Raw genomic sequence first — 21,527 nt, 5'->3', positions numbered from 1 at the left:
AGGTTAATTTCCTGATTTTGATACACTATATATAAGGAAATGTCCTAGTTTTTAAGAGAAGACAGGAGGGGCAGCATGCCTACAAATCATTGTTCAGAAAAGTTACACAGACACAATTTGTTATGCTGACATTGTCTTGAGTGTTCTAGATAATCTGATTACTGTGGACCAGTGTGTTTCAAATGCAAATTATGACTCAGAAGTGGGTCATGAAATCAGTTTAATGGGTCATGAATAGAAAATATCAGAGGGCATTACATCTGTTATACAAGTAGTATTTGTGACACTTCTGTTCATGTGTATATGTGTTTGGGATGTGATACGTTTTTCCTTACTCTGAGTTGTTGACAAAAGTTTGAAAAGTTCTCTTTCACTTCATGCATTTGTGAGCTACCAGTCCTTTCTCCCTAAGCTAATCTTCGATACACTTTCCAGATCACAGTGCCAAATCTGTTTTGGGATTACCTAACAGCTTTGACTCTTCGTGATCTCCTGTCCCTATCTTAGCAGTGCCACTTTTCCTATATTCTTAGTCTGATTTATTATCCAGTATTTCAACTTGAAAATATTTTAATAGAGATTTAGAATGTTCTATAAAGAGCAAAAAATCATTGTGTTTGCCCGTTGCATTTGCAAAATCAAGGGTGACGTTTGTCTAGGCTGAGTGTCATTTTGGTTCTTTTAAGAATGTTACTTGGAGTAGAAGTGGCAACTACTCCAGTATTCTTGCCTGGAAAATTCCATGGACAGATGAGCCTGACAGACTACAGTCCATGGGGCCACAAAAAGCCAGAAACCACTGAGCAATTGAGCACAAGAAAGATAAGTAACAAAGTGGACATTTCAGGACACTTGGAGAGCACGTCTAAAGGAGATAATGCTCTTGGTCCCTATGCCCTCTGCAAAATGCAGACAAGTTCAGATATTTCTGTTATTCTCAGCCCTTTCTTATGGTTCTAATTTGCATGCTTGAGGCAGGCACTGATGGTTGTTTTCTGGTAAGTGGGTGACCCTGTGAGGGCAGGAGTGATTGGTGGTGACGTGGTACTTGGGCCCAACTCCTTTATCTCTTCTATGGATTTAATGGATAGGCCCCCCTCTCTCCAACTGTACCAGTAAACAGCAAGCTGGCTGCATTTTTTGGAATATTTCTCATAGAAATTTTACATTTCATTCATTTTGGTATTGTGAAGTACTGGGTTGGTCAAAAAGTTCATTCAGGTTTTTCCAGAAAATGTTACAAAAAACCCAAATGAACTTTTTGGCCAACCCAATACTTGGATAATAATAGCAGATAATAATTACATGCCAATTCCATCTTTTTCCAAGAGATAGAAAGTGAGTTAAATCTATGATGTTAAACAGGTCTTCAAACTAATAAAACAAAATTCCACTTACGGGCTTTCTGGAACTTAAAAGCTGACTTCAAAAAAGCCAGAAGTCTTTAATCTGTCTTTAAATGGAAGTTCTCTGCCTTGTTTTGAGGTGTGTTGTTTTTTAACTTGTTCACTGTGCCTATGAGTATCTTTTAATTGGGAAATAACTTAGATTTCCAGACTTCACCCCCAGATACCATTTGAGGTAGTAGTCTCATTACTGGCAGGATAGGCGCCGCTATGTTCTCGTTGCATGGTCTGAAATAACTTAAGCTATCAGTCCATTAACTTAGACTTACTACTAAACCACGTCAGCTTTTTAACCATTTTAATTTTCCTACAAAAGTGGGATATGCACTTCTTACATCCTTAGGAAGGAATGTATTTGTGATACATCTATGTTCTGTCAGACATACAGATTTGGTTTAGGTACAGCATAGGCTTTAGTGGACGTGCTGACAGTACACTGGAACATGGAATCTAATCTCACATTGCCTCTACAGCATTGGGTGCCTGCCTCAATTTTGTTAAAACTGCTTTTTCCAGTGTAAAATGAGAGTAGTTTATAGGCTCTCATCCAGCTAAAAGTTTTGTAATTAGGCAGCTCTTTTTTCTATGCTATAAGGAATTAGATTTATCAGAAATCTAAAATTTCTTATGACTGTGTTTTTGAACCCAACAGTCCAACTGTATATTTTAAAATATGATTTTTTAGAAAATGTCTGGTAAGTATATTTTGAGACCAGAAATACAAAGCATTTCTTTCCTTTTGTCTCAGATAATTTTCTGGGATGTGAGCTATCTAAAGTTTTTTTCCCCCAGTTAATATTGGGTTGGCCACTGGGTTTTTCCATAAGATGGAAAAGCTTTGTGGTCAACTCAATACTGGTATATGTGTGTCTAATCTCAAAATAGCTTCAAGATTACACACCAGATTCAGATGGGCACTTACCAAATGACTCATCTGAGAAGGTGTTCCAAAACAGTTTTCTATAAATTAGGATAACTATTTCAAATAAAATTTGTTTCTTAAACAGGTCCATGCACAGATTTCACCCCTTGGACAACAGAAGAACAGAAGCTTTTGGAACAAGCTTTGAAAACATACCCAGTAAATACACCTGAAAGATGGGAAAAAATAGCAGAAGCAGTGCCTGGCAGGACAAAGAAGGACTGCATGAAACGATACAAGGTTGTAGATCTTTAGTTTATAGATTCCATTATCATTTAAATTATGATTTTGTACTTATTTCAATACCACCATAGTTGTGGGATCAGTATTAGATATTTCCTACCTCTGACAGTTAGTTTAAAAAGTCAACCTTTTCAGTACAGATTTATCCACTTTGAATCTTTTACATATTTGAAACACTAGAAATGTCTGCAAATCCTGACAACTTTTTGTTTAAGTAAAATGTTTGTCTTCTTCCTAGGAACTGGTTGAAATGGTAAAAGCAAAGAAAGCTGCTCAAGAGCAAGTGCTGAATGCAAGTAGAGGCAAGAAATGACTTATGACAATCTTTGTTGTGTGTGCATTTTTATAATAAAACTGAAAATACTATACAAATTTTCATTCTTAAAATTATACTTAAAGTGTGTCCCAGCATAATTTCTCAGAATTCAGAGATCTACCATTCACTGTAGTGGTCTTATCCTTTCAAAATCTGACATATGGTATTTTATTCATATTTACCAGTATATGTGTTTTTTTTTTTTTTCTTTACAACTTGAGGGTCTCAGTTTTATAATGTTCCAGATGTTTATTAGGAGCATTTTTAATCATGAAGCCAGCGCATATTACTGCAAATCTGGTTAAAATCTGGTAGTTGCTCAATAGGACCTAAGGATTTAAAAGAAAAGACAGTTATAACTAAATAGAAGGAAAGTCCTTAGCCAACTTTCTGCATGGGAGACATAGGAGTCAGGCTTACCAACAGCAGCAACGGCTGGACTCTTATCATAAATATATTTGGTACACACTTCTCTAATTATCTCAGCATTTACAGCCTGAAAAATTGAAGATACATGCATTCTGAGTTTTTTGTAGTAGTAAAGACATTGTATACCTGGAATGTTTTAGAGCTAAAGCAAATTTTATGAGATTGTTTTATAGAAGATCCAACAGTATCTAAGGACTACTTACATCAATTCTTGCTTCAAGCTCAGGGATGGGAATTCTTCGATTATAGCATAACATTTGCCTACCTATATCTTCACAGATGGGAGTGGAACCTGTTTTAAAGAAAAAGGAAAACTAAGGACTGGAATCTAGATCAACCATGTGAAAATAAGACCTAAGTCTTTATTCTTTTACCATCAAGTTGCAGCAGCATGTTTGTTTTCAGAAGATTTTTGGCTCGTGCAACTTCACTTTCAGTGACACTTGTACACAGTCGCATCCTGAAAACCATTTGGAAAAATCAAAGGTCAAGTAATTTGAAAATATTATGTGTTTTATGAGTTAATGACCTAAAGAAAGAAAGGATGCTATATTCTCTGTTACACCACAATGTACAAGTGATTATGAATTCAATTTAGTAAAAATTGAAATTACTATCGATCCCAACAGTTACACAAAAGTTAAAATATTACTGATTATTTTCCTGGTAGGGTTAATTTCTCAAAAGTGATATGGTTAGCAGAGATTCACTACAATATTAAAACAGGCTGACTGCATTTTGAGAACTTCTACAGTCATTTTGAAAATTTGTGAATCCCCATGTGTTAGGATCTGACTTGCATTTTGAGAACTTCTACAGTCATTTTGAAAATTTGTGAATCCCCATGTGTTAGGATCTGACTTGCTAGGGGATAGATAGATCAATGGGTCACTGGTTTCTCAAAATAATCTAGCTGAATCTAACTCAAACCTAATAATTAATGATTACATCTCTTTAAGTCTGCCTCAGACAGTAAAGCGTGTGCCTGCAATGTGGGAGACCTGGGTTCAATCCCTGGGTCAGGAAGATCCCCTTGAGAAGGAAATGGCAATCCACTCCAGTACTCTTGCCTGGAAAATCTTATGGACAGAGGAGCCTGGAAGTCTACAGGTCATGGGATCTCAAAGAGTCGGACACGACTGAGCTACTTCACTTCACTTCACATCTAGGTAGAGTGTAAACCATTTAAGAATGGTGTAGGAAAGGGACCAGAGCTAAATTAACAGTTTTCCAAGAAGCCGTGGGACCTTCTGCCTGTCTCAAGGTACTAGTTTTGACTAAAACACTACATTTCTTTTAGCAGATTCATTTTTATAACAATGAATGACTTTTATAACTTCTGAAGACTTTTACAACTTCAGACTCATTTTTATAACACAGCCTTTCCAAGCCAGATAGGTTTAGAAACAGTTTCTAAAATTCTAGTTGGCGTTTAAACATTTTTAACTTTTTAAGATCTTTCTGAAGTAATCTGCTACTTAATGATTAAGAAACATTTTTAACTTTTTAAGATCTTTCTGAAGTAATCTGCTACTTAATGATTAAGAACTTTCTATAATATAAATCAGCTTCACATGAAACCCAGAAGAAATGTGATCTTTAAAACATTGCAACAGTTGCTACTATTGAACAGTACTTAGTCTTGTTCTCTTAATAAAATGCTATCACCATAAAAAATTAATCACCGTCAACAGCGTAAAAGAAGAAAGTAGTCTAAATTGGTAATTCTTAAGCAAGATTAAAATTATTTTCTCACCATTCTTTTTGAACAACATGTAGCATATCTGCAACAGTGGCTGGTTCACAAACCATATAGATTCCCCACAATCCTGTATCTGTGTAGGAAGTGTTGAAAGACTGGAAGCTATGGCAGAGGTTGCCATGACAGGTAAGCTGGGCCAGCTTGCTAGATAAATTCTGTAAGGAAAAGAAATTGTCCAAGAGAACTGTAGGTATACATGTGCGGACTTCCAGAAAGAAAAACGAGCTGTAGAAATAGTGACTGCCCCAAAAGGCTACGTTTCTCAGTTTTATTCAGCAATATCTCAATAAAAAGCTAAAACTCAATGAAACCAAGAATTATAGTTATCTCACCAGCCCAGTGCATCATCCCCAGAGAAAGTCATAATGTTAAAAGAGTTAATCCTTAGAAGCTGCACACCCACTTCTAAAATAATACATTATCATACTAAGAGATTATCATACTAAGAGAAAAGCAAATATATCACTTATATGTAGATACAAGTGAACCTATTTACAAAAGAGAAACAGACTCACAGACTTTGAGTTTGGGATTAACATATACACACCACTATATATAAAATAATCAACAAGGACCTATGCATGCCACAGGGAACTGTAAGTAATACTCTGTGAATGGATTCATATATCACTTAGCTATATACCCAAAACTAACACAACTACATTATAAAAATTAAAACCAAAAAAGAGAAGTGACAAATCCTGTCAGGACAGAGCTATCCCTAAAATTAAAAATGGGATGATCTCAATACTGTAGTTTGGGCACATTCTCAGGATCCCTTGGCTAATCCAACCCAGCATTCCACTTCTAGCACTGACTGACGTGGGATATGGTTATTAATTATATATGTGTTCCAGCTTTGTGGAATAATCATTTATCACCATTTCAACCAAAAAACAATAAATTATGCCAATTTGCTTTGCCAACAAAAAAAGTTAAAAAAGGTTAATTTAAAAAGTAAAATAATGCACTGCTATTACCAACATACTTTGTAGAGCTTTTGGCAGTTTGCTTAAAGATCTGAAATATAGCATGTGAACCTAAGATATCTGTATGAAATATATTTTGTCAAATTCTTTGAGTACAGATATATACACTTTCTTAGCTATTTAAAATCCTAAAGTGATGCTGTTGAGGTGCTGCACTCAGTATGTCAGGAAATTTGGAAAACTCAGCAGTGGCCACAGGACTGGAAAAGGTAAGTTTTCATTCCAAAGGAAATGCCAAAGGATGTTCAAACTGTCATACGATTGCACTCACTTCATATGCAAGTAAGCTTATGCTCAAAATCCAAATCCATCAAGCTAGGTGTCAGAAGTATGTTAATCAAGAACTTCCAGGTGTACAAACTGTTCAGACTAAAGGTAGAGGAACCAGCGATCATATGGCCAACATTCACTGGATCATAGAGAAATCAAGGAAATGCCAGAAAAACATCTGCTTCACTGATTACACTAAAGCCTTTTACTGTGTGGATCACAACAGACTATGCAAAATTCTTAAAGAGATAGGAATACCAGACTACCTTACCTGTCTCTTGAGAAACCTGTATGCAGGTCAAGAAGCAACAGTTAGAACCAGACTTGGAACAACAGACTGGTCCCAAATTAGGAAAGCAGTATGACAGGGCTGTATTACTGTCACCCTGCTTATTTAACTCCTATGCAGAGTACATCATGCAAAATGCTAGGCTGGATGAATCACAAGCTGGAATCAAGAGTGCCAGGAGAAATATCAATAACCTCAGATATGCAGAGGATACCACTCTAATGGCAGAAAATGAAGATGAACTAAAGACCCTCTTGTTCAGGGTGAAAGAGTAGAGTGAGAAAGCTGGCTTAAGACTCAACATTCAAAGAACTAAGATCATGACATGCAGTTCCATCACTTCATGGCAAACAGAAAGGGAAAAAGTGGAAGCAGTGACAGATTTATTTTCTTGGGCTGCAAAATCTGTGGATGGTGACTGCAGCCATGAAATTAAGATGCTTGCTCCTTGGACGAAAAACTATGACAAACCTAGACAGTGTATTAAAAAGCAGAGAAATCACTTTGCTGAGAAACATCCATGTAGTCAAAGCTATGGTTCTTCCAGTAGTCAAATACTGATACGAGAGTTCTGAGCACAGAAGAATTGATGCTTTCAAATTGTGGTGCTGGAGAAGACTCCTGAGAGTCCCTTAGACTGCCAGGAGATCAAACTAGTCAATGGTAAAGGAAATCAATCCTGAATATTCATTGGAAGGACTGATGCTGAAGTGAAGCTCCAATACTTTGGCCACCATACTTTGATGTGAAGGCTCAGCTCACTGGAAAAGATCCTGATGGTGGGAAAGATGGAGGGCAAGAGGAGAAGCGGGCAGCAGAGGATGAGATAATTGGATGAAATCACCAACTCAGTGGACATGAGTCTAAACAAACTCCAGGAGATACGGGAGGACAGAGGAACCTGGTGTGCTGCAGTCCATGGGGTTGCAAAGAGTCAGACAAAACTTAGCAAATGAACAACAATAATAATTTTGAAGTAATTTCAGACATAACAGAATAGGAACAAAAATAGTACGAAGAATTACCTTTATCCAAATTCCATAACTGTTATTTTTTTTCCTTTATCATTCTCTTTAATATATTTTTCAACTGTTTGAGAATATAGTGCAAATATCCTTTTTATCCCCAAATACTTGTTAATATGCCCTTCTGAAAAACAATGAATTTAACCTCACTACAATTATAAATTTGGAAAACTCAGCAGTGGCCACAGGACTGGAAAAGGTCAGTTTTCATTCCAATCCCAAAGGCAATGCCAAAGAATGCTCAAACTACCACACAATTGCACTCATCACACATGCTAGTAAAGTAATGCTCAAAATTCTCCAAGCCAGGCTTCAGTAATACGTGAACCGTGAACTTCCAGATGTTCAAGCTGGTTTTAGAAAAGGCAGAGGAACCGGAGATCAAATTGCCAACATCCACTGGATCATGGAAAAAGCAAGAGAATTCCAGAAAAACATCGATTTCTGCTTTATTGACTATGCCAAAGCCTTTGACTGTGTGGATCACAATAAACTGTGGAAAATTCTGAAAGAGATGGGAATACCAGACCACCTGACCTGCCTCTTGAGAAACCTATATGCAGGTCAGGAAGCAACAGTTAGAACTGGACATGGAACAACAGGCTGGTTCCAAATAAGAAAAGGAGTACGTCAAGGCTGTATATTATCACCCTGCTTATTTAACTTCTATGCAGAGTACATCATGAGAAATGCTGGGCTGGAAGAAGCACAAGCTGGAATCAAGATTGCCAGGAAGAATATCAATAACCTCAGATATGCAGATGACACCACCCTTATGGCAGAAAGTGAAGAGGAACTAAAAAGCCTCTTGATGAAAGTGAAAGAGTGAAAAAGCTGGCTTAAAGCTCAACATTCAGAAAACGAAGATCATGGCATCTGGTCCCATCACTTCATGGGAAATAGATGGGCAAACAGTGGAAACAGTGTCAGACTTTATTTTTTGGGCTCCAAAATCACTGCAGATGGTGACTGCAGCCATGAAATTAAAAGACGCTTACTCCTTGGAAGCAAAGTTATAACCAACCTAGATAGTATATTCAAAAGCAGAGACATTACTTTGCCAACAAAGGTCCATCTAGTCAAGGCTATGGTTTTTCCAGTAGTCATGTATGGATGTGAGAGTTGGACTGTCAAGAAAGCTGAGCACTGAAGAATTGATGCTTTTGAACTGTGGTGTTGGAAAAGACTCTTGAGAGTCCCTTGGACTGCAAGGAGATCCAACCAGTCCATTCTAGAGATCAGTCCTGGGTGTTCTTTGGAAGGAATGATGCTAAAACTGAAACTCCAGTACTTTGGCCACCTCACGCGAAGAGTTGTCTCATTGGAAAAGACATGGTGGGAGGGATTGGGGGCAGGAGGAAAAGGGGAAGAGAGAATGAGATGGCTGGATGGCATCACGAACTCAATGGACGTGAGTTTGAGTGAACTCCCGGAGTTGGTGGTGGACAGGGAGGCCTGGCGTGCTGCAATTCACGGGGTCGCAAAGAGTCAGACACAACTGAGCGACTTAACTGAACTGAACGGTTATAAAATTAGGATATTCATGTTGATATAGTACTATGAATGAATCCTCTTTCCTTAATCAAAATTTAACAATACAGCAAAAGAAAAAATATTGTGTTTTTTCTTGCCTGGGAGCAATCCAGGATCAGTTTATACGTAAGTCAAAATTCATAGCACAGTTTTATCTTGTCATTTATTATGGAAATTTACTTTTAAAATCACATACCATTCCTCCTCCGAAAGAGCGATCCCAGTTGCCAATCAGTGTGTTTGCAACCATGAGACAGATTGTATCTGGATGTGCCCAACCAACAGCTTCAACAGCTACCGCAAGATGTGCCAAAGGCATCTTGTCATCCCTCACTCGAATCTAGTTGGGATAAAGGATGCAAAGCTCTAGTTAAGATTACCACTCTGTAACATGCTTGACAAGAAAGCAATTCACCAGTTCTATTCATTGCAAACTTAAAATGCTCACCATGACACTCTTGTTTTTTGAACAATCAGGCCTCATTATACTCCATAGTTCAGAAGGATTTCACCAAAAGATCTCCAGTTCAAATACTACAGACACAGCCACCAAATAATTATGTGGTCAAAAAAGCTTTGCATTATTTAACTGGCAGAAATAATCATCAGTCTGAATTTTTCTGTCTAAATTTAGGCTTATTTTACAGGCTTATTTTTGTACTGCCAATGCTAGTCTCGTGTAACTGCCAACATCAGGCTTCTTTCCAGATACTGATATATGAGCATCATCCCTAATGTGGCAAACAAAGCTTCTAATGAGGCTTAAAAAAATAGCTGATAGCAGATTGCTCTAGAAGTTCTGGGTTTAACAGCTACGCACAGAAATGTACTGTGGGTAGACTCAGTCAGGAATAAATCTAATAGTGTCAAAATGTGGGATGTTTTTAAAATAAAAAGATTACTTTTATGCCCTGCCAATAGGAAAATAGGCATAATGTCAAAAAGCAAAAAAAGACCAAATAATACTTTCCTTAAAAAAGAAAAATAGGTGGTTAAATATATGCAACAGGAAGAAATACAAGCAACTGAGTCCATGTGCATTTGGACTCCTTTGGTTTCCTCCATTTTACTGTTAGGAACAGGCACATTTTGTACGAACAGTCATAAATACAACACAAGAAACCGAAACGGTTAAAAGCTTAGGAGGCTTGGCCTACCTCACTTCCTGTGAATTTGCACGGAGGCAGAGCTGGTATTTCTCCTTTGTGTGTGGATAAAGATTCACCAAAATGAAATTTTGCTAACTCAAGCAGCTCATCATGGGAAACTCCTATATTGAAGGAAAATATTTCATATATCCAGCAGCAATAAAATGTAAAGCACATAATTAACTGCCAGTACTTCTGTTTACAATGAGCTTAAGATGGTATAAATGATACAGGTTACACAAGGACTACCTGCAGTCAGTAAAAGCCTTTTCAAGAGTAAGCTCACAAAGCACGTTTTATCCCTGGTGATAAGACTTGCAGATGCACAGATTTCTCATTCTGAAGAACAATCAGTTTTCATCCACTGATTCAAAGATAAGGATAAGACAGCTTGGAGGTATTACTTTCCATACAAAATCATGTTATATTAAGTAATTAAAAGTCCTAGAATGGTGGTGGTGGTGGTGAAGTTGCTAAGTCATGTCCAGCTCTTGCGACCCCATGGACAGTAGCCCACCAGGCTCTGCCCATAGGATTTCCCACATAAGAATAATGGAGTGGGTTGCCATTTCCTTCTCCAGGGAATCTTCCCGACTCAGGAATCCAACCCAGGTCTCCTGCACTGTAGGCAGTCTCCTGCATTACAAGTGAATTCTTTACCAACTAAGCCACTAGAGCCCCCAAAAGTCCTAGTTCCAACTAGCAAAAATGGGTCACTTTTCAATAAAATTTTTAGATTAGAAAAGAATATGAGCTCTGTATCATTTAAAGAAAGCTGGACATAGACATGTTTTAGTCTCTGTACTCTGCTATCAAAATTCAGGACTTAAATAACCTCATATAGATTCCTGAATAAATTCATAGCCAACCAATACTCACTATTTGCTATCCAAAATTTAAGAAGTACTTGAATTCTATAGCCCTATTTTCCAAACTTGAGCCTAAAGAGATTCAGTGAAAGATTCTTAAACTTACAAGACTAATTCAGGCATGGGTAAGTGCCTTAAAAAACATCGCTACAAGATTTTTTTTTTAATGAAACATTCCATTGGAACATAAAAGCACAACTTACACCCATATTTTCCAAACAATCTCTGGTATAAAACAAGACAGTGAATGATTATATACACGTTCTTTTCACAATCACTACATAGAAGAGCCACCTTGGTTATCAGTCCAGACGGTGACAAAACAATAAGACCTTGGTGGTACAAAGATGACAAGCAGAGAGTGTAGACCTGTGAGCATGGACACAATTCTCAGCACCTGGCAACCACCTCCACTGTTTTACTACCTTTATCTATAGCCCTCCTGGTTGGATGTTCCAGACTTTAAGCTCCTGACCCAGTACCACCTCTACTTACCTCTATCCAAAAGGCAGGGGGGCCAATTTCTTTTTTTTTTTTAATGAAGCTGGGTCTGGCCTATTTCACTGAATTTGTAATGCCACTGCTTATAAGAAACATCATTGCTTATGTACCAATAAGACAATATGCTAATTAATCTAGGAGAGGCCATTAATTAATTGTAAGATTACAATGTCAAAATGAACCAATGAACTGTGTGACAAAACCCACTGCATCCATATGCCACCAACAATGGCAGAATCTCCTAGACAACTTAGTTATTGGGGCCCCATCCAACCAACAGTGTGCCCTTTCCAAGGCAGTTTCCTTGTGGAACTCCAGTCAGCACCAGCCATCTTAGAAACAATGTCACTAACTCAAGAGAACTTCAGAGCACATAGAGCTACACAAAGGCAGCAAGTTTCTGACAGTTAACTTCATTTTCATCTTCATTATTCCCAAGTAATAAGCTCGAAGTCTATCCGGGCCAACTAGAATTTTACATTATTGTCATTTCTAAAGGAAAATTTACACAAAAGAACATTCCATGTAAATCTTCGTTTTGTCTTAAAAAGAGAAAATAAAACTGGAAACCAATAAAATGTACTATTTGCCTAAATTCAGACTACCAGGAAATCTAGTAAAATCTAACCTGAACTTACTTTCACTGGCTTCAAACACGTTCCTCCAAGGAGGCCTTGTCCTCACGCCACTTTCATGTTCAAATTCCCATTAAATAGTCTCAAAATCCCTTATATCCTTCCCCTTCTCAGTAATTAGCAGATCTACTGAATGAACAAACAAATCAAAGAGTGAATAAACAAGATACTCATCCTCAGGCCATGCCTGACCAAGGATGAAGCTGGTTCTCAAGAAATCATTTAAAATCTCAGAGAGATTCCCAAACTGTTGAACACTATCTTCCACTGTCATTATCTTCCAGCTCACCCATTTGCCCTTTCCTTGCAAGTAAATTCCACTGTGTATGTACACTTATGTACTAGAGGGTCACTAAGTTTTCCTATTAAAAAACTCTAATAAGGGAAGACAGGGGAAGTCCAGTTTCAGTGTTCCACATTGCCCTTACCCAGCATACTAAACAATTTGCTCTGTAAATGAAAACTAAAGATATCTCCCAACAGGATCAAACTGATAAGCATATTACTCTGTTTAAAACAGTTGTAGAAATTTAAACTTACCTCCAGCAGCAGCAAGTACTATTCTTGGCCCCTTATAATGTGTGGTTATATAATCCACTAAATCCTTACGACTTATAGATCTGAAAATGGAGTAAGAAAAGCAGTACTAAAGGGAAATTTAAAAGCATAGATCCTCACATAATATACCTTTAATATCCAATGAAATTGGATCATTCTAAGTTAAATGCAGTCAGAAATAAGATATATGCAACAAATATCAAAGAATTAAAATGTAATATTATCACTTGTTTACTCCAGAAATAGGTATAAACCCAGATACCTGGAAGTCAAGTAGGGCTAAAGGATAGTTCAAGTACTGTAATGATACCATTTCATTCAGATTATTGGGGGTAAAAAATTACTTTCTGAAACATACTTTTTGAATGTTTGTGAATGTTAATTTTCACAATTCAAATTTTTTCTCAAAAAAAAGAAAAAATCTGAGAATTATACCTACTTGATATTTTCTGTTGGTCCCAAAATTGTCCGTCCAAGTGCAGTATTTTGATAAGCTGTGGCATGAAGATAATCAAAAACAACTTCTTGTAAATTGGTTTCAACTTCCTGCATCTCTCTAAGGATTACTCCACGTTCACGTTCAATCTCTGCTTCTCCCAATGTGCTGTTCTGTATTATATCAGCAAGAATTTCTACAGCTAATTGAAAATAAAACACAAGAAGAAACACTAACAGTCTTAATTTTCACTATTAATATCTATTAAATTAGCATCAGAAACCACGATAGTGACCAGCACTCAATAGTGAATAAATGATTAAACTGGAATAAATAAATGTTTCTGTACATTTGATATACCTAAAAGGAATAAATTAAAACAAAAAATATAATCCCCTGTGGTACAAATGAGCTTGGAGAAAATTCCTAAATTTGCTAGAATTAATGTCATCTCAAACATCTTTCCCCACTTAATTACAATTAATGGTCAGTGTTGGTTAGATTCTGTTTATCAAAGTCTTTGATAAATGATGATTCAACAGAGCTGGAACAGTTAACAGTTGAAGAAAAGGATAATTACCCCAAAAGATATACATGTGACTATCAAAGGATAATTAAGTGACCCTTGGGGAAAATTGATGAAACCTTCAAATATTTATACAAAAACGACGCTAATTTGTAAAAAGTCACAAGTAAACTAAAGGATATATCATGCTATTAAGCAATTTTATCAGAGAAAGTACATGCTTGTCCAAAAAAGAGAAACCTCAACTATCCGTAAAGAATTAGTATACAGTTGTAATCACAATCTAAATTTTAGTAAATAGAAAACAAATTTATCAACTTTCATTTTGTTACTCTACTGTAAACTTCTGTTCTTTAAATTCACTTAAAGTGGACTTGTTTCAGAAACAATAATGTTCTAGTACCAAGGACTTCCTGTAATCAATTACCTCTATATTGCCCAAAATGACAAAACAGACTGCAGGAATAAGCTGGGACTGAGATTATGACCAAGAGGAAAAAATAATTTGTAAAACCAAATTAAAGCTATCTGTCCATCTAACACCATGTTGTGAATAAAATAAAAAATGCTCCAATAAAATTTAAAAACAATAAAATCCCATCTGTCCAGACAAGTAAAGCCCCAGATGGGTAAGGAAGAGCCCAAAGACAGATGGGAAAATGAGAGCTCCTGTATGAAGAGCCTCCTCTATTTGGAAGTAGTAGTCTAGACTGGTGCCTAAAAGTGGGGATTCATATTTCCCAATATTTATGTTTTAATCAGAATCTTCTTTCTAATGTATATTTAATACTGAAATTTAAAAGCATAGATCCTCAACAACATACCTGAAATTAAATTGGACCTTAAAGATATTCTAAGTCAAATGCAGTCAGAAATAGGATATATACAAGTATCAAAGAATTTACATATATATATATATACACACACACATACATGTATAATGCCATCACTTGTTTATTCCAGAAGCAGCTACAAACCCAGACAACCTGGAAGTAAGGTGGGGCAAACTATTGTTTAAGAATTCTAATGATACAGTTTTATTCAGATTGGTCATCACCAGAGATGGAGGAGGGAAAAATGAGTGAGCTGTTTTAGGTTTATTTTGGGGGGGGGGGGGGGTAGTTTAAATAAATTGAATTTTGGATATTCAAATTTGAAATTGAAATTAATGGAAAGGAAGTTAAGAAAGAAGTACACTCCAGGAGGAGGAACCAGAATGTGCAAATGCAATAAAGAAGCAAGCCCGTTCTGTTCAAAAACAAAGCCCAGCAGTCAGAAGATATAAAATATGTTCTGGCTTGTAACAGAAATGAAAAATTTAGATAACAGAACAGAGAAAAAACAAAAATAAAAAGTAGACAGTAAAAGTGAATATATAATAAAACAATTAATCATTTACTACCCAGTTATGACTCTGGAGGAATTAATATTTGAATCAAGTGTTAGGACCTGGTTTGTACAAGTCTTACAGTCTATAAATATTTAATATCATTTGTCATATTGGTAGAAAAAATAGGTGCCCCCTCACCCAGAGTTTCAGTCACTTATTTTCACATTTCTGGGGTTTACTCTTTCTCAAGAAACATAATGCAAACAGTACTAAATTATTTCTGAATGCCTGTGAAAATTACATATCTGCAGTATAGTTAATAATACCTCTTGGCAAATCTTTAGAGAATGCTTTGGCATAATATACAGTCTGCTCTCTGGAGGTATAGGCATTGAGATGAGCACCCATATTTTCAATTTCAAGTTCCAGATCTAATTGGGATCTCTTTTTGGTGCCCTGAAATAAAAGAGAGAGAGGGAGAAAAGAAATATATATATATATATAATCTCTCCCTTTATCCCTCATTTGTTCTACACAGTTCACACAATGAATATGAGGACAGAAGCCTATGTACAGTTTGATGTAAGGACCAAATCTGGTTTCTAAACTACATCAGGCTTCAGAAATAGTGACAGTTACATCCCAAGAGAAAATCTTGTTTCACTTCTACAGAGCAATTATCAGTAATTATTTCAGGTAACTATCCTGAAAAAAGAAAGATTCTAAAAAATAATAAAAATAAGACATGCATAGGCTTCCCTGGTGGCTCAGAAGTTAAAGCATCTACCCGAAATGCGGGAGACCTGGGTTCAATCCCTGGGTCGGGAAGATCCCCTGGAGAAGGAAATGGCAACCCACTCCAGTATTCTTGCCTGGAGAATCCCATGGACAGAGGAGCCTGGTGGGCTACAGTCCACGGGGTCGCAGAGAGTCGGACACGATTGATCGACTTCACTTTCACTTTTGAAGTAGTTCTCTTTACCTTGCAATAAGACTTTGTGTTTACTGTCTCTTAAAATGCGTTTTAAAAATAATCTTTATAACTTGCCTTGAAAGCCATATGCTCCAGAAAGTGAGCTGTTCCATTATTCTTCTCATTTTCATATCGACTTCCAGCATCAATCCAGAGCCCAACCTTAATACAGTCAGGTAAGAATTAGATAAGACATCATCTTCTTTTTTCTTTTTTGAGGGGATAAGGTAGGGGTGCGGAGAAGGCAATGGCACCCCACTCCAGTACTCTTGCCTGGAAAATCCCATGGATAGAGGAGCCTGGTAGGCTGCAGTCCATGGGGTTGCTGAGAGTTGGACACGACTCAGTGATTTCACTTTCATGCATTGGAGAAGGAAATGGCAACCCACTCCAGTGTTCTTGCCTGGAGAATCCCAGGGACGGTGGAGCCTGGTGGGTTGCCGTCTATGGGGTCACACAGAGTCGGACATGACTGAAGCAACTTAGCAGCAGCAAGGTAGGGGTGGGGGCAGTGTTCTTCCTTTTTCTGACAAATGCGTTCCAGTCTTAACATTAAAGTTTTCTTGACTGGATTGACAATATAATCCTATGAATTATGAGATTTAAAAATTTTAGTCTTCAGTCTACTGGGTGCCACAAATACTTACTTGCCAGCTTTACTGAGGACACAGATTGTTAGCCCAGTGTGTTACTACAGTCAATTATCAAGTATAAGATAAAGAACATCAGAAGAGACTCAGAAAATCTAGGTTAAGATCGTGGTTCTGTCATGTATTAGTTGTTGTGACCTTGGACAAAACCATTTAACTTCTCGAATCTTGTTTTTCAACTATGAAATGGATGCAATGATCCCTGCTACCAAGAAGTATTTTAAAGATCAAATAAGACAAGGTATGTAAAAACATTTAGCACACGGTAGTCCAGCAAATATACTGCTCTCATTATTATCAACACTGCACAATACAACCTGCTACAAGATGCAGTCACTTACACTAAGCACACATGCACCCAGCATGGAACTATTACAAGAAACGCTTCACAAGTGACAATCACTTGTCGAGGCAAAATAACCGCTGCTGCTTTCAACTACCTGCCAACCTACTGAAAAGCTTTACACGTACAGTCTGCTCTCTCCTAATGAGGGGTCAAACTAAATCACTTACTGTGCATGTTGCCAGCCCAGAGTCTTCAGAGGCCACCCTGAGTCCATTCTCCAAACAGGTTACTCGCGTTTCAGGAACATTCAGAACAACTTGTGTAGCAGCCTGTGTACTTCTCAATCTGTTTCCTCCAAAATATAATGACTGGTTGGGGAGAAAGGAAGCAGCAAAACATATCACTATTCTTAATACAAATTATTGATTAGAAAACCAAATTTATCTCAAAGAGACTCTAAAGGACTCTTTCCTCCTTAACTTTTACTTCACTAGATCCATGCCTTTGCCTACCACCATTCCTCAACCAACCACTTTCCTAAAGCCAGCAACATGTCTACAAACATGCCCTTTCCTGAAGAAAAATGAACAGTTTTTGTCACTATCCTAAAAGAAACTACTTTTATTTCAGTACCTCTAGAAATGTTTAGTATTCATAAAGGGAACAAGAAAGGGAGAAAAAAAGTCAAGAAAAGGAGAGAAAAATATAAAAATACATGCACAGCATAGAAATGCTTAGCTTCTAATGTTCAAGAAAAGCAAAGTTTTGAAAAGGACAGAAAAGGAGAGGGTAGAAAGAAGGGTAGTTACTCAAGATACACTCTGGCTGACTGATTTATTGACTATGGACTATTCGCAGGTCCCCATATGTTTTCTTCTTTATACATACGTTAAAAGTCCCACGAACTCTAGAGAAAGCTGGTCTCTTACGAGAAAAATACATATACAGACAAACTTCTCCTTTAGCTGCCCCAGGGTTCACAGGAAGCAGAGCTGGACGAGAGCCAGTTTTAGGCAAAAAGAGAACTTGGAGCAGATGGGGGTGGGTCCTCGGATTTTAACAAGCTCCTCCCAACCCCAGCTGTAACCACTGCGATTTTAGTAATCAACACGCACTCTTTATAATGACTTCTGAGTAACTGGGGGAGGGGGTTAGTAAACCACGGTCATCCCACACGTCCCTGGCAGGTCACGCGCTGCGGGTGACCAAAGCCAGCCCAGCGCCGACGGGAATAAGCGTCCCCGGCAGCCGGATGCCCCACGGGTCCCGGCTAAGGCCCGATCCGCAGTTGGAGCTGTGTGGGGCAGACGCCCGCGGCCCGGCCGGGCGCGCGTTCACTCAGGGTCGCCTCACGGGGTCCTGCGGGTGAGGCCCGGTCTAGCCTGATTCCAGGTGGCACCCAGACAAATAGACGGAAGCTCACCGGCCCAGCAGCGCCTGGGATCAGGAGCCTCTCGGTGAAACCACAGAGCCGCCGCCGCGCCGCAGAAAACAGCACCGCTCGAGCCACCGCCGCCGCCGCCATGGTCTCCGTTCTGGACTGTAGGAGGGATGTGCTTCCGGGGTCATGACCTGAGGTCCCAGGCGAGAGGGCGGACCCCACCTAGTGACCATCATGGGAATGACAGTCCTGTAAGCGGTCTTGGAATCTTTCTGGACGTGGTGCTGACTGAAGAACACGAATTAGGGAGTCTGTAGAAGCCCCTGGATCAGCGGTTACTTTAATCTCCTACGACGTGCAAGGCACAAATGTAGAAGAGTTCAAGGTAACTTGGGGCAACATATTATACCAGTGGTGGGTAAAATTGATTGGAAAAGGGGGGATTTGATCCGTAATATGAGGAACATGATTCCTCACTGTCCTTAGAGGAAATCTCCAGTGCAAGGGACGGGCGTGGTGAAGGGAGAGAAGCAAGTATCAGTGTTGACACCTATTCACACTTCAGCACCTTACAGTCTGGCTCATCCCATTCACAGAAATTGTTGGTGAAGCCACTAACTGCTGAAAGATGGACATACAATCCTTGACATGGATTTCTGTCTTCATTCTGTTTAAAATTTTTGTTTATTTATTTTCCTGCATGGGGTCTTAGTTGCAGCACACGGGGTTCTTCTTTGCAAAGCGCGGACTTTTCTAGTGGTGGGGGAGCTCCAGAGCACAGGGGCTCTTTAGTTTGGGCGCCTGTAGTTGACTCTGAACTATTCTAGCTCAGTAATTGCCCGCAGTGGGTATAGTTACACTGTGGCATGTGGGATCTTTGTTCCCATGACCAGGGATCAAACCCATATCCCCTGTGTTGGAAGAGGATTCTTTCTGTTAAGATTTGTTTGTTTGTTTATTTGGCTGTCGCAGTGGGGTTTTCTCTACTTGCAGAGAGAAGGGTGCTACTGTTCTGTTATCTTGCAGGGGCTTCTCATTGGAGTGGCTTCTCTTGGGCTCAGTAGTTGTGGAGCACAAGGCTTAGTTGCTCTGAGGTATGTGGGATCTTCCCTGGACCAGGATTAGAACTGTGTCCAGTGCATTGGCGGGCAGATTCTTAATCACTAGACAACCAGCGAAGCCCTGGAAGAGGAGTCTCAACCACTGGACCACCAGGGAAGTGGACTTTCCTCATTGTATCATTTTATTTTGCTTTATTTATCTATTTTGGCAGTGCTGGGTCTTGGTTGCTGTGCAGGCTTTTCTCTAGTTGCAGTGAGCAAAGGCTACTCTCTAGTTGCCACTGAGGCACCAGGAAAATCCTCCTTTAAGAGCTGTTCTTTCTTCTAGTCCCTTCTTTACCTCTTGAGCAGCTCTTTATACACATATATCTTAGTGAGACTAAAAATAGCCAGCACTGTACTAACTGTACTATTCCTGTGCTCTTTTATAGATGTAGAAACTGGGATAAATAACTTGCCTGAGTTCAATTTAGTTCACTTCAGACACCCAGTTGTGTCCAACTCTACAACCCCATGGACTGCAGCACACCAGGCTTCCCTGTCCAACACCAACTCCTGGAGCTTACTCAAACTCATGTCCATTGAGTCCATGATGCCATCCAACCATCTCATCTTCTGTCGTCCCCTTCTCCTCCCACCCTCAATCATTCCCACCATCAGGGTCTTTTCAAATGAGTCCGTTCTTCGCATCAGGTGGCCAAAGTATTGGAGTTTCAGCTTCAGCATCAGTCCTTCCAATGAATATTCAGGACTGATTTTCTTTAGGATGGACTGGTTGGATCTCCTTGCAGTCCAAGGGACTCTCAAGAGTCTTCTCCAACACCACAGTTCAAAAGCATCAATAATTCAGCACTCAGCCTTCTTTATCATCCAGCTCTCACATCCATACATGACTAAAGTTCAGGATACTAATAATAGGCTGTGTAGCTCCAAAGCCTTTGCTCTTAAACACCATGTCATCCTACCCTGAAAGCTGGTGTTCCCCAGGGATTTGGACCTCGGCCTGGGCCTCTTCCACTGTACACTCTCCCTGATGGTTTCCGCTTTCACTTGAGGCCTTCCCTGTTTGTCTTTCTTTTGAGTCCAGGCCCACTTAACCATTCAGTGACTGGACAGCTACACTTGAATATCCCATTGGCATTTCAATATCGACTTGTCCAGAATGCCCTTCACTGGCTTGCTCCTAAGTCTATTCTTGTATAGTCAATGAAAACAGCCAATGATACCTCCATTCATTAGACATCCAAACCAGAAACCTGGATTTCATCCTCAGCTCCTCCCTGTTTCTCATTCTCAATTTCCAATTAATACACCCCTTTCCAGCCTTTTCAATCTACTCCAGCCCAACTGTCATAGTGTTTGGAACAAGGGATCTTTTTTGAATGCAACTTTTAATATGATAGTCCCATTGTGAAGAACCCCCCCAGTAACTTTCCTTGGGCAGGATAAAGTGAAGGCTTAGTATGGAACATAGGTCCCTTCATGAGCTGATTCCTACTTATCTTTCCAGACTCATTTTTCTCTACCTCTCCCTTCTGCTATGATCCACAGGTTCAACCTGTAGGATCTATTATGTAATAAAGACAGGCAAGTTCATTCCTTCATGTTTCTAAAACAAATGTGTATTAACAATAAAGAAATACAAGCATGATACATACATACAAAAATATTTAGGTATAATCACAGGAAACACCTGGGAAATTTCAGCACATCTTAATTCAAACTTAGTTTAGGATCTCATGGAAAATGACAGAATAAAGACCTCTAAAAATTCTCTCTTCTGTTCATAAAATAAATGAGAAAACTGGTTTTAAAATTGGCCAAAATATGAGACTTCTCTGGTGGTCTAGTGGTTAAGACTCCAGGCTTCCACTACAGAGAGCATGGGTTTGACCCATGGTCAGGGAACTAAGATCCCACATGCCACGCAGCATGCCTAAATAAATAAATGAAAAATAAAAATGGCCAGAATCAACATTTTCAAAACTC

General features: G+C 38.7%; 3 protein-coding genes across 3 annotated transcripts in view; 2 read left to right on the top strand and 1 right to left on the bottom strand.

Annotated features, from left to right (window-relative positions):
- The window catches only part of DNAJC2 (DnaJ heat shock protein family (Hsp40) member C2), a 31,973-nt gene extending 29,010 nt beyond the window's left edge, over nt 1-2,963 (top strand). Inside the window, exons 16-17 of the mRNA XM_040260769.1 lie at nt 2,414-2,568; nt 2,810-2,963. Of these exons, the coding sequence (XP_040116703.1) occupies nt 2,414-2,568; nt 2,810-2,884 (230 nt within the window). The 3' untranslated portion in view covers nt 2,885-2,963. The remainder of the gene's footprint in view (nt 1-2,413; nt 2,569-2,809) is intronic.
- PMPCB (peptidase, mitochondrial processing subunit beta) lies at nt 2,565-18,655 on the bottom strand. The gene is made up of 13 exons (XM_040260771.1): nt 18,520-18,655; nt 17,324-17,464; nt 16,236-16,322; nt 15,514-15,643; nt 13,335-13,533; nt 12,878-12,957; nt 10,342-10,454; nt 9,381-9,524; nt 5,073-5,233; nt 3,691-3,776; nt 3,520-3,608; nt 3,308-3,383; nt 2,565-3,216 (listed from the first exon to the last, which is right to left on the bottom strand). Exons 1-13 carry the CDS (start codon nt 18,619-18,621, stop codon nt 3,152-3,154), a joined length of 1,473 nt encoding a protein of 490 aa, XP_040116705.1. The 5' UTR covers nt 18,622-18,655; the 3' UTR covers nt 2,565-3,151.
- A 61-nt stretch (nt 18,656-18,716) lies between these two features.
- NAPEPLD (N-acyl phosphatidylethanolamine phospholipase D) overlaps nt 18,717-21,527 on the top strand; it is a 92,529-nt gene continuing 89,718 nt past the window's right edge. The window contains exon 1 of the mRNA XM_040260774.1: nt 18,717-18,862. The gene's annotated coding sequence lies outside the window, so the exon portion shown is untranslated. The remainder of the gene's footprint in view (nt 18,863-21,527) is intronic.

This window comes from Oryx dammah, unplaced genomic scaffold (assembly GCF_014754425.2).
Source record: "Oryx dammah isolate SB20612 unplaced genomic scaffold, SCBI_Odam_1.1 HiC_scaffold_18, whole genome shotgun sequence".
Taxonomy (NCBI): Eukaryota; Metazoa; Chordata; class Mammalia; order Artiodactyla; family Bovidae; genus Oryx; species Oryx dammah.
Note: the sequence above shows the minus strand (reverse complement) of the source record. Positions and strands in the feature narration are given on the sequence as shown.